The following is a 12,489-nucleotide window of genomic DNA, read 5'->3' on the forward strand; positions in this document are numbered from 1 at the left end:
ACCTTTTGTGCCGTGTTGTCTTGTTGTAAGTTTCTGGTTGAAAAAGAAGAAGGTCCCTTAAGAAAGCAAAGAACTTTGTAGGTAGGGAGGGTGGGGAGATTGGATTTTCTACTCGAAAAGCTGAACATTATTTTCCTGGAGATGATGGATAGGGGGCTTTCTTTCTTTCTTTCTTTCTTTCTTTCTTTCTTTCTTTCTTTCTTTCTTTCTTTCTTCTTTCTTTCTTTCTTTATTTTTTTTTTAGAGAAAATGGAAGCAAATTATGGAAGGAAGAGAATAATATATAGACAGTAGAGCAAGGAGTTTCAATAAGAGCTTTCTTCATTTTCTCCCTCCCCCCTTTCTTTCTTTCTTTCTTTCTTTCTTTCTTTCTTTCTTTCTTTCTTTCTTTCTTTCTTTGTTTTTTGAAATCTTAAACCTCATTTCTGGCTTGCATTTGGTAGGATTCCTGCTCTGGCTTTTATTAAAAACAGGCGTGTGTTCAGAATCTTCCATCTAAAGCAAGGCTTTAATAGGCATCGGGACCCTGCCTGGCCTCCAGCTCTGCTCAGGTGACTCCCACCACAGGGATTCCCTCCCAGCCTGCTTTGCTGGCCCTCAATCTTGAGGGCTCAGCACAAAACAACCATCATTCCCTCTTTCAATTCAAACTCTTCGTTTCTGTTTTAAATTTGGGGCGGTACACAAAGTCAGATCAAGTTAAGTCTGGCTTTAACTTGAGAGCATTCTAAAAATTCTGAATAGCTCAACTGTTGTCCTACAAATTCCCCTATGAGCAAGTGAGGTCTTCTTAAACCTGGTGGCTCCCCCTCCTTGGCAATTCAGCGTGACTTACTGACTCCCACCCTTCTGCCTGCACATGCAAGCTCAGAAATACCAAAGCTAACTCCACCCGGCTTAGCAGATCAGTTTAGCATCCGAAAGCTGATTTTTCTGAAGAGCACTGGCAATCTGGCTTATTGGAAACCAGGAAGGAAAGCGGTCAAGCGAGCAGGCAAGACATGCACACTCATTCCTGAGTGCTGCACTGCCACAGGTCCTTCTGGCACCTTCTCATAGCAAAACAGACAAAACAGCAGAGTTCAAGGCTCCCTCTGGACTCTGCCTTCACACTCTCACACCCCTCCCCTCCCCTCCCCCCTTACCTCACAGCCTCCATACCATCCTGGCTCAGCAGCAGATGGCAGACACTTTCCCAGTCAATTTGAGGTTTTCTAAAACAATAAACTAGATCTTGCTTGTAGCAACATTCAATGTTGAAATGCATGTTTTTGATGTGGAAAGGAAATTCTTCTGCACACTGCAGAGCAGTGGTTGACAAGGAGAGTAGGGGTTTACTTCCCTGAGGGACAGCAGCCTGTCTGTATTTTCAGTGGTCACAACTGACAGCCAGTGACTGGAGGCCAGGGATGCTTTTAATCATCCTCCAATGCACAGGAGAGCCACCATAGCAGAAATGTCAGGCTCTGAGCGCCCCGGGTACCAGCCTCTACTGTGGTGGTTGAGCTTGGGCTCTCAAGTCAGGCTGCTAGGGATTGAAGCCTGGTGGAATGACACTGGGCAAGCCGTTTCACCCCATTGTCTATGTGTAAAATATAAATAATAGTCTATTTTATTGGATGCTTGAGCCTTAGATACAAAGGTATGTGGGAAACTTTTAGGACAACACTTATATTGAGAGCAAAATAGATATTACTTAAAATTTAGCTCAGTTTCAGACAAATCAGAAGTCTACTAGTGTTGTCTCATCTTGAGATCTGAGCAGTAATACCACCGTTTTCTTTAGTTCCTCGATGAGGAACTTATATCTTGGGGGTGAATGCATCACCCAGATCTTATGGCTTCAAAGCTAAGTTATTTTTGCACACCCTTTTGTCTAGCAGTTTGGGGTTTTCTTTCCTCTGTCCATTACCACTAAAGCCTTGAGGATCAAAACACAAGTGCCACAGCAATAAAGATGCTTCGTGGGTGGGTGGGCTGGGCTGTGTGTTACAGCTCTCTTCAGGTTTTGCTGAATGGGGCATGTGAATATTCTAATTCTCTGAACTACAATGTTTAACTTCATGCATGGGACACTTCTGTCTTTACATTTTCTGATTTTGTGGGGGTAAAACTCCATATTACCTACATCCTTGGAAAATGTCAGAAATGACTGTATATTGACCGCATGGATGAAGGTAAGAATCTAGCTTTAACTCAGGACGTTTCAGGCTCCATTACTGATTAGTTTATATTGTTTGACAACTAGACCAGAAAATCTGCTTAGAGTTGTCAAAATTATTCAATTACACAGCCGTCTATCTGATACATAATCCTTAGGTCTACATTACAATCTCTGTAGATCAATTGGCTAGACTATTCTTAGTTTACATTAAAGTTAGTGATATTGGGGTCATAGTGCAAAGAGCAGACGGATAAAGTTCCTCGAGTCAATGCTTTTCTAGAATGCTTTGGGTAATGGAGAAGCCAAGATCTTAGTCCATGCACCCCCTCATGACTTACACACAGCTGTTTCTTTCAAAGTCCTGGGTCGGGCTCTACTACCCAGCTGGTAAAACACCATTCACCAGGTCCCATTTGCTTTGGTCTCAAAAATGAGAGATTCAAGGCTGTGCCAGGTGGTATATGAGAGGCTCCAATGATCACACACAGGGCTTCCAATAGGCTTAGGCACCAGAATTTGCCTTGTGCTCACTGCCCCAACTGCCAGTGTGAAAATCACGAATATGTACAGTAAGATGTTTGCAAAGTTTTTTGGTTTTGTTTTGTTTTTCAAATAAATATGTCTGTTACACTGAGAAGAGAACCAGGGAGGACCTTGGGGAGCGCCTGCAGCACAGTTTGCTTACCTCGGAACGCTGGGGGGCGCCCTCGTAGGTCTGGATGGAACTTGAGGAGGGGTTCCGAAGGAGTCGCTGCTGCTGGGAAAAGGAGGTAATGGGCCAGGGCGGAATGGGACTGGAGGAGCTCCAGAGTGGGGACCTGGAGAGGGAATGGCAGGGGCTGGTCCGCGGCCAGATGTGGGCCTTGTGAGGGGAGCACTTAGAGTTGGTCGCCTCTGGGTGGTGGGACTTGGAGGAGGTGACCTGAGAAAAGAGACAAAGTTTTCAATTGTGCAGTCTTTCTTTTTTAATTAACCTTTTAAAAAGCAGTTTTGTAATTTCCTGGTTGCCTTTTAAAATTAATTTATTTTTGGCTATATAACTTTGATATGTTATAAGATGACCATGTACATGAAAAAATAAATGCTGAGATTTTGGTTTACTTCCCCACTTTCTGGAAACAATCAATAGCAGTTGCTAGTGTTTCTTTTAAACATATAGGTATGTGAATATTTCCTCATATATATCTATGTGATATATATCATAATCCACACTCTTATCTTTTCATCTGGGGAAACTCGGCACTATTTTACTCTTTTAATAACCATGTGGTGGTTTGAAAGAAAATGGCCAAAGGGAGTGACACTACACTATTAGGAGGTGTGGCCTTGTTGGAGGAAGTGTGGCACGGTGGGGGTGGGCTTTGAGGTCTCTTTTGCTAGAGCTTCCCTCAGTGTGGCAGACCAACCATTTCCTGTTGCCTTATGATCAAGATGTAGCCAGCACCATGTCTTCTGCACACTGCCATGTTCCCCACCATGATGATAATGGACTGAATCTCTGAACTGTAAACTGCCACCTCAGAGAAATGGTTTCCTTTATAAGAGTTGCTATGATCATGGTATCTTTTTACAGCAAGAAAAAAAAACTATCAAGTTTCATTGTAAGAATTCATTAAACTTGTTCATGAAAGGAGCTGGCACACTTTGACCCTTGCTGAACTTTTCCCTTTTCCTATAGGGTCTGTATCCTTAGAAACAGAGTGGACACGGCCAGTAGAACTCAGGTGCCATGGAGCTTCCTCCCTACCTGCGGGAATGCTGGAGCCAGGAGTCATCTACTGGAGGTGGGGCTGGGGTTGACACAGTGGCTGTACTGATGTCACCAATAATCACAAGGGCTTCTTTCAGGGCTTGGTACATTCGGAGCATCTCATCCCGGCGCTGAGCCTGCTCAGCAGACTCCTCCATCAGAGTGTTTTGGTCCTCAGAAGAATAGAGCTGTGCTAGGAGCTCAGAGTTGATGAAGTCTTTAACCTGTAAGAAAGACTAAAATGAGAAGGAACAGACACAGACTCTGTGGCTATAGCCCAGGAATGTGGAGAAAAGGGAAATGGCATACAAGTATCTTATTTGCCTCTGCATTGGTACACAGAGAGGTTTCCCCTCTGCCTTTGGACTTTCAAAACAATGATGGCATGAGAGCTGAAGAAAGGACAAACCTTGCTACCACAAGAGTAGGCTCGTTAGATGTGGGAAGGTCTCATGAGGCTGTTAGAAGCCATTAGACTTATGCAACAGGAAGGTCCCTTGAGGTGAGCAGCATTACTTTCAATAGATGTCGCAAAGTAAGCTTTGTAGTTCAACAAGTTTTCTACTCTGTAGCAGCCCTAATCCTTTAGCTAGATTTTTCTTTTTAACCAAAATAATCAAACATTACTGAAGTTTTCAGGATATGGTAAAAAGCAAAATTAGTACATGTAAGTGGATATTAAATACTGATTATAGTTGCATATATATACATATATGCAGTTATATATATATACATATACACATATGTGTGTGTATATATACTTATAATGTAAGCTGATTTTCAGGAAAGTAAAAAGGACACATTGTGTTTTCTAGAAGTTTACAAGCAAAGTCAGTTAACTGTCCAGAGGACTGGACATGAGGCTTCATTGATGCAACAGATACATAAACAAGCACATAAGTCTTAGTTGAGCAATAACTTGTAGCAGGATGGGAATAGAAAGGGCATATAACAGAGAAGGAAAGAGGTCCAGTCCCCATGTGTTATCAGATCTAAGCATCAGCCATCCACTTTATATGACAGGAAGGAGGCTATATCAGCTGACCTATGATAAAATGTCCCGATATCATTGAATATAAATGCATGTCCATACTAAATATGAGAGAATGAATGTGCAAATCAATGAAATACATTTTCCAAATTCCTTTAAAGGTTATATGACTTAATTCACTGCATAATGATTAAATAAAACTTCACAGGTGCAGAAACAAACATAGGAAATATTTCAGTGACTTTTCCAAGGTCATACAGCTGTAAGTTCAGCCTAAAATCTTCTAACCAAATTCCTGACAACATATATCATGAGGTTTAAATGCTTAGAAAAGACAATTTATATTTCTTCGTCTTCTCTTTGTCTTCATTTTGTTTATTTGTTTTTGTTTTTCAAGAGAGGGTTTTTCTGTGTAGCCTTGGCTGTCCTGGGATTTGCTCTGTGGACCACGCTGGTCTCAACCTCAGAGATCTGCCTGCCTCCTCTGTGCTGGGATTAAAGGCATGTGCCACCACTGCCTGGCTCTTTCTTTTATCTTCTTATCATGCTGGTCATCCAGGGCCTTTTGTGTAAGTGCAGACTCCACCATTGATCTATACAACCAGCTTTATGTTGATAGTTTAGAGCAGCTAGCAAGTATGATAATTAACTTAAACTAAGAAAAATAAGCCAATTTAAAGTTTCCAGTTCTTCTGTTATTTGAGAAAGCTACATTTTATCTGGATTACTTATATCTAGATTTTATGCCAAAACATTTTTGTTTAAAATTCAGAATGATGACAGGACACCTATCAGGTGCTCAGTTAAGATTCCTGGTTTGTAGTTAAGATTATTATTCAATCTAAAGCACAGTTTCATGTTTTTTAATGGATTGTTTTTTAAATTGAGAACACTGGAAGAGGGCAAAAGCGCAGGGCTGCAGGCAGGTTAGCTCCTACAGTTGAAGTCAGTGGGTCACATGGGTTAAGAGGACGGAACATCTTCCTGTGTTCTTTTTTGTGTAGCAGTTGGGTATGTAGTTCATACCATTGGAAGGAGGGCAGTCCAGTTTAACTGGTATATAACCCTTAGATGTTAGTATAGTCAATTACTGTGAATATAACTTCCAGTCCTGGTCCAAGACTAAGATCACAGAGAGCTGGGGTTGCATGTAGCTCTGTGGGGTCAATCCTGTCTGACCTTCATGATTTTCTGAGCAGTTTGGGGATTTGCAAAGACAGACTGACCCAGAATATGTGTTGATGAGCTTTCAGGATGGTCTTATTGTGGGGAAGTCAACAGAGTTCCCTGTAAACCAAGAGTGAATCAAACATGGTAGAGATGTAACGCACACTGTTCAGGAAACTGTCTAGGAGGTATAAAAAGGAAATTTGATCAGTAAATCTAGGGCAAAATATAAGATCTCTGGTACTAATGAAAAGTGTTTAAACTTTATCCATTTGGCAGTATGAGACCATGCAAGGCTTTTGACAAGTGAAATAAATTATTAGAAAAATTAAGTTGGTTTTAATTGAAAAAAATGCAAGCTTAGTAGTATTGATAGACCCAATAGGAGGCTATGGTTTAATTCGTGGAATGATGATCGGTGCCACAGAATGGAAAAGATGGGAACCTGTGAAGAACATTACAAAGGAAAAGCCATCTGGTGGTGTCCGCAGGAGAAGAGCAAGGGAGGTAATAACTGGGGAAGGTGGCTCTGGCCTGGATTACTGACACTCAAGTGGCAAAAAGGAAAGTCAGATTTTGAAGAAAGGGAGACAATTTGGCCTTAGGAATATTTCACGGTCTTTGAAGGTTTATTCCTTTCTAAACACACATGCCGGTGTCCATGGAGGCAGAGACATTTGTACAGACCTTCCATGGTGGGGTGTGTGTGTGCACACTTGGATAAACGGTGCAACTTAAAACTCAAAACCAGATGATTTCCCTGGCCTCAATGATCAGTGGGGTTGAGCTCTTTTGAAGATTTACATCTTGCTGGAATACCACTTAGGTCCTATTAAATACAATTTTAAACGATGTTCCAAAAATAGTTCCTAAGCAGATCTGAATCAACAGTTGAATTACGGAACGAAAAAATAAGCTCTGATACTATACACTGCAGCTTACCTGCTGGCCACTATGTCTTCATTTGTCAAGAAATGCTTAAAGACCCAGAATTGGTGAACATTCTTTTGGTTGGGGGGGCGGTGTAAGGAAAGGTTTAGGCTGTCTTCTGGCCTACCCTTACCTTTCAATGCTACAACTAGATTTTGGAACAACAACCCCAGTTGATGAGGGTGGGAACATTGCATGGAAGGGGGGTGTTCCAGATACTTTAGGGGTTTTCTGAGCCATCTGGGTGTCAAATATTTAAATCAAGGATTCTGCAATGCGATTAGAGACTGAGTAGATTGTCCTTATATAATAATAGCATTTGGAAAATACCTCAGCGAACAGAACAGACCAATTATACTTGGACGGGATATTTGGAGCAATATTTATGCTTTTAATTATAACACCTTATAACCTATACATCTTTGTGTGGCTCACAAAAATTCTCACACACAAAATCCCTTTCCAGCTCAAACTCTGCAGGCTAAATAAACAGGCATTACCACACCATGTCCCAGTGCTCACTGTAAAGGAATGTGAGGTCATTAAAAACGTTCCACATGTTTTCCTCCTAACTTTTAACCCTTCCCTAGTCCCCTGAAGATGTTTGGCTCTTTATCTTAAACTTCCTTTGTTATGACTGAGCCATTTTAACACTTTCACCAGGAGACAGTTGGGTTGCCTGGGAGACAGTTTCACGGAAATCCCGACTCTACAGGGTAGTCTCTGCATGAAGCAGGGCGTTGTGGCTCACTCACGTGTATAAAGTTTTTCACTGAGTAATTTCACTTTGTTCATCTGGGGATGTGCCACCCAGGTCAGCACCCTCCCACCTCCCTTCCTTCTGCTCCCCCTGCTCCCACCCCGTGGATTTGGTTCTGTCATTTTTCTTCTACAAAATACAACCTCTACAGATTCAAAATGCTGGGCAAAGGAGGCCAGAAAGATGTACATGCTGAGAGATCCAAAGTTTGGAGACGGGCAAAATATAAGAAAGAGTGGAGCGTTCCTTGGTAGGGGCTGAAGGTCCGGAGAGCCTCTTGAGAACGTTTTGGTGGGGAAGGGGCAGCTGCTGGGTTTAGCTTTCCCACAGGGATCATGGTCAGAACGCTAGAACAATGGTTTGGTGTTAAGGGCATGTTTTGAAACTAGGGCACCTAGTACTACTTTTCCACCAAAGAGCGGATGACTAGAAGGGTCACGGTGGAGCTGCACGGGCCCTGGGGCCTCCGCAGCACCCTTCCGAGTGTGAAGTGCCTCTGGGTTTCACGACTTCAGTGTTCGGTTTTTTAAAGAATTCATATGAGCTTTTACATTCCACTGTGTATTCTGTGAGTCTGTTTGGATGAGAGACAGTGTTTTAAGGTTTAAGGCATTGTTTCTCATGCTCATTTGAGTCATGGGAACTGCCCAGGGAGATCATCCTGTGGGGATACTGGGTGGGGGCAGGAGCTCTCTGAGTAGGACTGACTTAGAGATGCCCCCCACCCCCAACTCCCCACCCCCCGGCCCCTTGCACCTTCTTTGCTGCTGGATTAGAGACAGCATCAGACTGAACTGTGCAATCTTGGGCAAGGCACTTAACCTTTCCGTGCCTCAGTTTTCCATGTATAAAATGTGGAAGAGAACAAATGTCCCTGGGGTTCAAACAAAAATAAAACCTGCCATGCATGTTTTAGAATAAAGCTGGATTCCCACATTCTGTGATGGAGCACTCCTGGCGGGGTGAGCTATGGGGGCGACGCCATCGTCATGGGCCGTTATGTGTGCTAGTCTTAAAGTCCCACGCAACTTTGCTGCTGTGACTTTAACTCATGGCCGCCTGTCATAAACTCGCTGTTCCTTTGTGCCGCTGTTACCTGGTATGTTTAAGTAATGAAACAGCTGCTGAGTTTCAATAGACAAAGGCTTACAGTATGTCTGAGGCCAGGCATTTATTGCCTGGCTTTAAACTTCTTAAACAATTCCATATGGAGAGTTGAGTGGCAGAACACTTAATGTAAACTTTCAAAGGAAACTGCCCACTGAATCCTGAACTTTATGAAAGCTGGCTGGAGCATATTCTTTTTCAAGAGGCCAGACAGCCATTCCCGCTTCCAGGGTGAAAGGCCATGGGCTAGGAAGACAGAGAGAGCCCATCTTCAGCATTTATTCATTCTGATAGAATATCAGTTCACAGAATAGGTAGAATTCAGACTGCTTTTCTTGGTTGTGGTTCTATTACTAATTCTCTCATTTCATCAATTCAAACTGAATTTAAAAACCCCAGCTTCCCTGCATGGTATAGGACAGTTGATTTATTGGGTCTGTTTCTTTGTGCTTAACAGGATACATCTGGAATGAACAGAAAGCCTTGGGCATTGAGATGCCATGAGAATGTAAGTACATTGTTTTAAGAAGATTTCATTCTCTATTTGAAAAAGACATAATTTAGAAATATTGATACAAAATGTTTTTATCCATAGGAAAAATAGAGGCACGATAATAATATTCAAGAAAAGTCATCGTCTGCCACTTGTTTCTCGTAGATGCAAAAGCTAAATGTCTAGCGGAGACCGCCATTACTTCCTAAGAGTGCCACACGTCCTGATAGCTGGTTTTCTCCACACTCCTATTAGTCTCTGACCTTGGAGTTCACGTCTTAATTGAAGTCTCCTTTCCCATGACTCTTATGTTAGGTCCCTCTCGAGATAACTGACAGAGCTTTCACTCCAAGAACAATATCTGTAGGTGGGTGTTTGGGTATTTCATTTAAGTAAGCAAATTCAGCAACGAGGAGCTGGGGAAGCTACAATTACCCGTGTGGATGTGCGTTGTATGTTTTCATTTAATGTTTGAGGTGAAAGTAGAATAGATTTGCAGTAGGATTTTTTTTTATTCCTTTTAACTAATTTGTGTCAAGCTACTACTCGGAGCCACAGGCAGGAAGTATGATTTCCGGTGCTGATGACTTAATATAACGCAGAGCAAAGCGAGCTGGAGCCGAAGGCAGGACTAATGACTCTTGCTAAAACAGTGGAAAGATAAATGATCCCTAATCAGGAAAATGTTTAAATAAGCAAGTGCCTGATATACCACAGCAAAACAACCTGAATTCATTTACGCAAAGTGAAGAGGGCAATTTTCAAGACACACAGACTATTTGTTCAGGACTTCAGATTTGTCTAAATAGCTAGCAGCCACATCTGTCACACTGTCTGATGGTTCTGTGAGGTCCCCTTCACTTTCCCACTGAAGTTCCAGGAGTGACGGACTTCAGCTCAGTGAGGCTGAAAAGCTGGACTTCAGGTCAGACGGCTGACCCCTGAGCAGCCGTGCTGATATTTATAGTTTCTCCTTTTCCAGCTCATTGCTTACCTGCTGCGTAGACTTCAAAGTATCCTGTTTCTCTTACTTGGACACAAATATAGTCAAATATAAGGTTGGCCGCCTGAGGGCCAACTTAAAATCAAGGCTTCTTAAAATCAAGGCATACACAACTAGAGGTTATAGACAAGCCGGTCATGAAGAAGTTTAGAAACAATAATTCTCTGTGTTTTGAGATTTAATAGTGCTTAAATAAACAGCCATAATATTTGCTTACATTTGCCACAGCACCTTGGCTTACCTATCCTTAAGGAAGACACAAACCCATAGCAGCCAATTGGTCACATTAGGTCAAGAGCCCAAGAAAAAGGCTTAGTGCTCAGGTTTCTCCTGAATTCCAATTTAGGGCTCTTTCAGCTTTGCAATCTGATTTTTTACTTCTCACAAGCCACATTTTTAATATATTTAAAACAAAATACATAGGCATTTATGTAGATACAGAAAGTGAAGATACAGAAATGCTTGGTGTCCTGTTTAACAAGATTCAGCAAGGGGTATTTTCTCTATTAACTGTTTTGTCATTTGTACCTTGAAAAGTAAACTACCAAAAGAACAAAGCCAGACTGCACAGGTTAAGTACCACATCCAGACTGCCACCAACCAAAGAAGGAGAGGCCCAGACAAAACGAATAGCTACAATCTCTGAAAGTTTGGTGGTTATAGCATCCTTACCTTAGAAAGTCAAGCTGACCTGGGCACAGTGGTTCACACTTGGAATCCCAGCACTTGGGAGGCTAAGGCAGGAAGGGTCCCCTGAGTTCCAGGTCAGCCCGGCCTACAGAGGGAAACCCTGTCTCAAAAAATGATAAAAACAAAACAAAACAAAAACCAGTATATCTGACTGCACAGTTAGGAAATAAGTAATAAGTCCTTTCCTAGGTGAAAAGAACATTCCATAGTCTATAGGCGACAAAAGTGATCATATTGTTATAAACTCTCTCTGCCTGTGAAAAAGTATTAAAGCATTATCTCTGACTTTCAATCTCAAGTCAAGTGTGGACATCTGATCTCATTGCTTACTTTGCAAGTCCATGAATATGGTATTCTTTGCTCTTTTCTAGAAGAGAGTCAATTAGAAGGAACTTGGCGCTTGGCTGGAAGTTTCCTCTGTGTTCTCTCTCATCCATTACTCACTTAGAGCGGCAGAACCACACACCTGGGCAGTAAATGCTTTGGTTATGCAGAAAATATCACAGAGACACTCAAAAAAAAGTGATCCATTTCCAGATGGGGAAGGGGTTGAGATTTCAAAGGGAAGAGTTTAGAGTCACTTACATTATTGATCATAAGATGCATTATTGTTTTTGGAATTAGGTCTCGGATGCACTTGTTGATGATGGACATGTAGGAGTCCACGAGGTTGCGGATGGTCTCCACTTGCCTCTCCAGCTGCGGATCCATTGAGAAGTTTTCCGCTTGGCCATTTTCGTCATTTTCATTCTAACAGAAGGGGGACAAAATGCGGATTCTCTCATATTCTCTCAGAATGAAAACAATACCAAACATCAAATGATGGATTTCTGCTCAAATCAGTCAGAACCTCACGGTTATCACTCTGCTTTGAACTCAGCGTGTTCTAGCAAAAGCCAACATTCTGATGCTGAATGGACGTTGAGATGAATAACCAAATAAACAGCGCACCTAACGAGATACCTTGGGAGAAGGACCTATGCTTAAGCCCTTGGCAAGCTGCCAGAGGCCTGAGTCCAAACAGCCCATGCAGATGCAAGCCTCTGGGAGCAGCCTCCAGGGATCCTATCGGTTAGAATAACCTTGATGTAGCTCTGGCTCTGCTGGCTTTGCTCTGGATTGGATCAGCCCAGATTCAAACCTCAGTCCCCTAGGACTGGCCAGGAGTCCAAATTTGAGATCTGGAAGATAATTGATTCTTTCATGCACTTGCTGGAATTTGCTGTGTAAATGCTTGCCTCTGTCACCACTGCGGAGGGCTGGCTCCATTGTGGAAAACCAGCCATTTTAACTTCCAATGTGTTATTCTTTGAATAAAGCAGAACCCTTTCATACACAAAGAATTTATTTGTGCAACATGAGCAAAGCATCTGTTTTCTATACTCTACGACTTGAGTTAATTAATTTTGGCTTATCCACCCAGAGGCTGGGCTG

General features: G+C 42.3%; 1 protein-coding gene across 5 annotated transcripts in view; it reads right to left on the reverse strand.

The window, feature by feature from the left end:
- Dnm3 (dynamin 3) overlaps positions 1-12,489 on the reverse strand; it is a 495,066-nt gene that overhangs the window by 20,233 nt on the left and 462,344 nt on the right. For all 5 annotated transcript variants that reach the window (XM_005363963.2, XM_005363962.2, XM_026787594.1 and 2 more), the window contains 3 exons: positions 11,641-11,805; positions 3,912-4,138; positions 2,850-3,086 (listed from right to left, as the gene is read on the reverse strand). In XM_005363963.2, the coding sequence (XP_005364020.1) occupies positions 2,850-3,086; positions 3,912-4,138; positions 11,641-11,805 (629 nt within the window). The remainder of the gene's footprint in view (positions 1-2,849; positions 3,087-3,911; positions 4,139-11,640; positions 11,806-12,489) is intronic.

This window comes from Microtus ochrogaster (genome assembly GCF_000317375.1).
Source record: "Microtus ochrogaster isolate Prairie Vole_2 chromosome 6 unlocalized genomic scaffold, MicOch1.0 chr6_random_2, whole genome shotgun sequence".
Taxonomy (NCBI): domain Eukaryota; kingdom Metazoa; phylum Chordata; class Mammalia; order Rodentia; family Cricetidae; genus Microtus; species Microtus ochrogaster.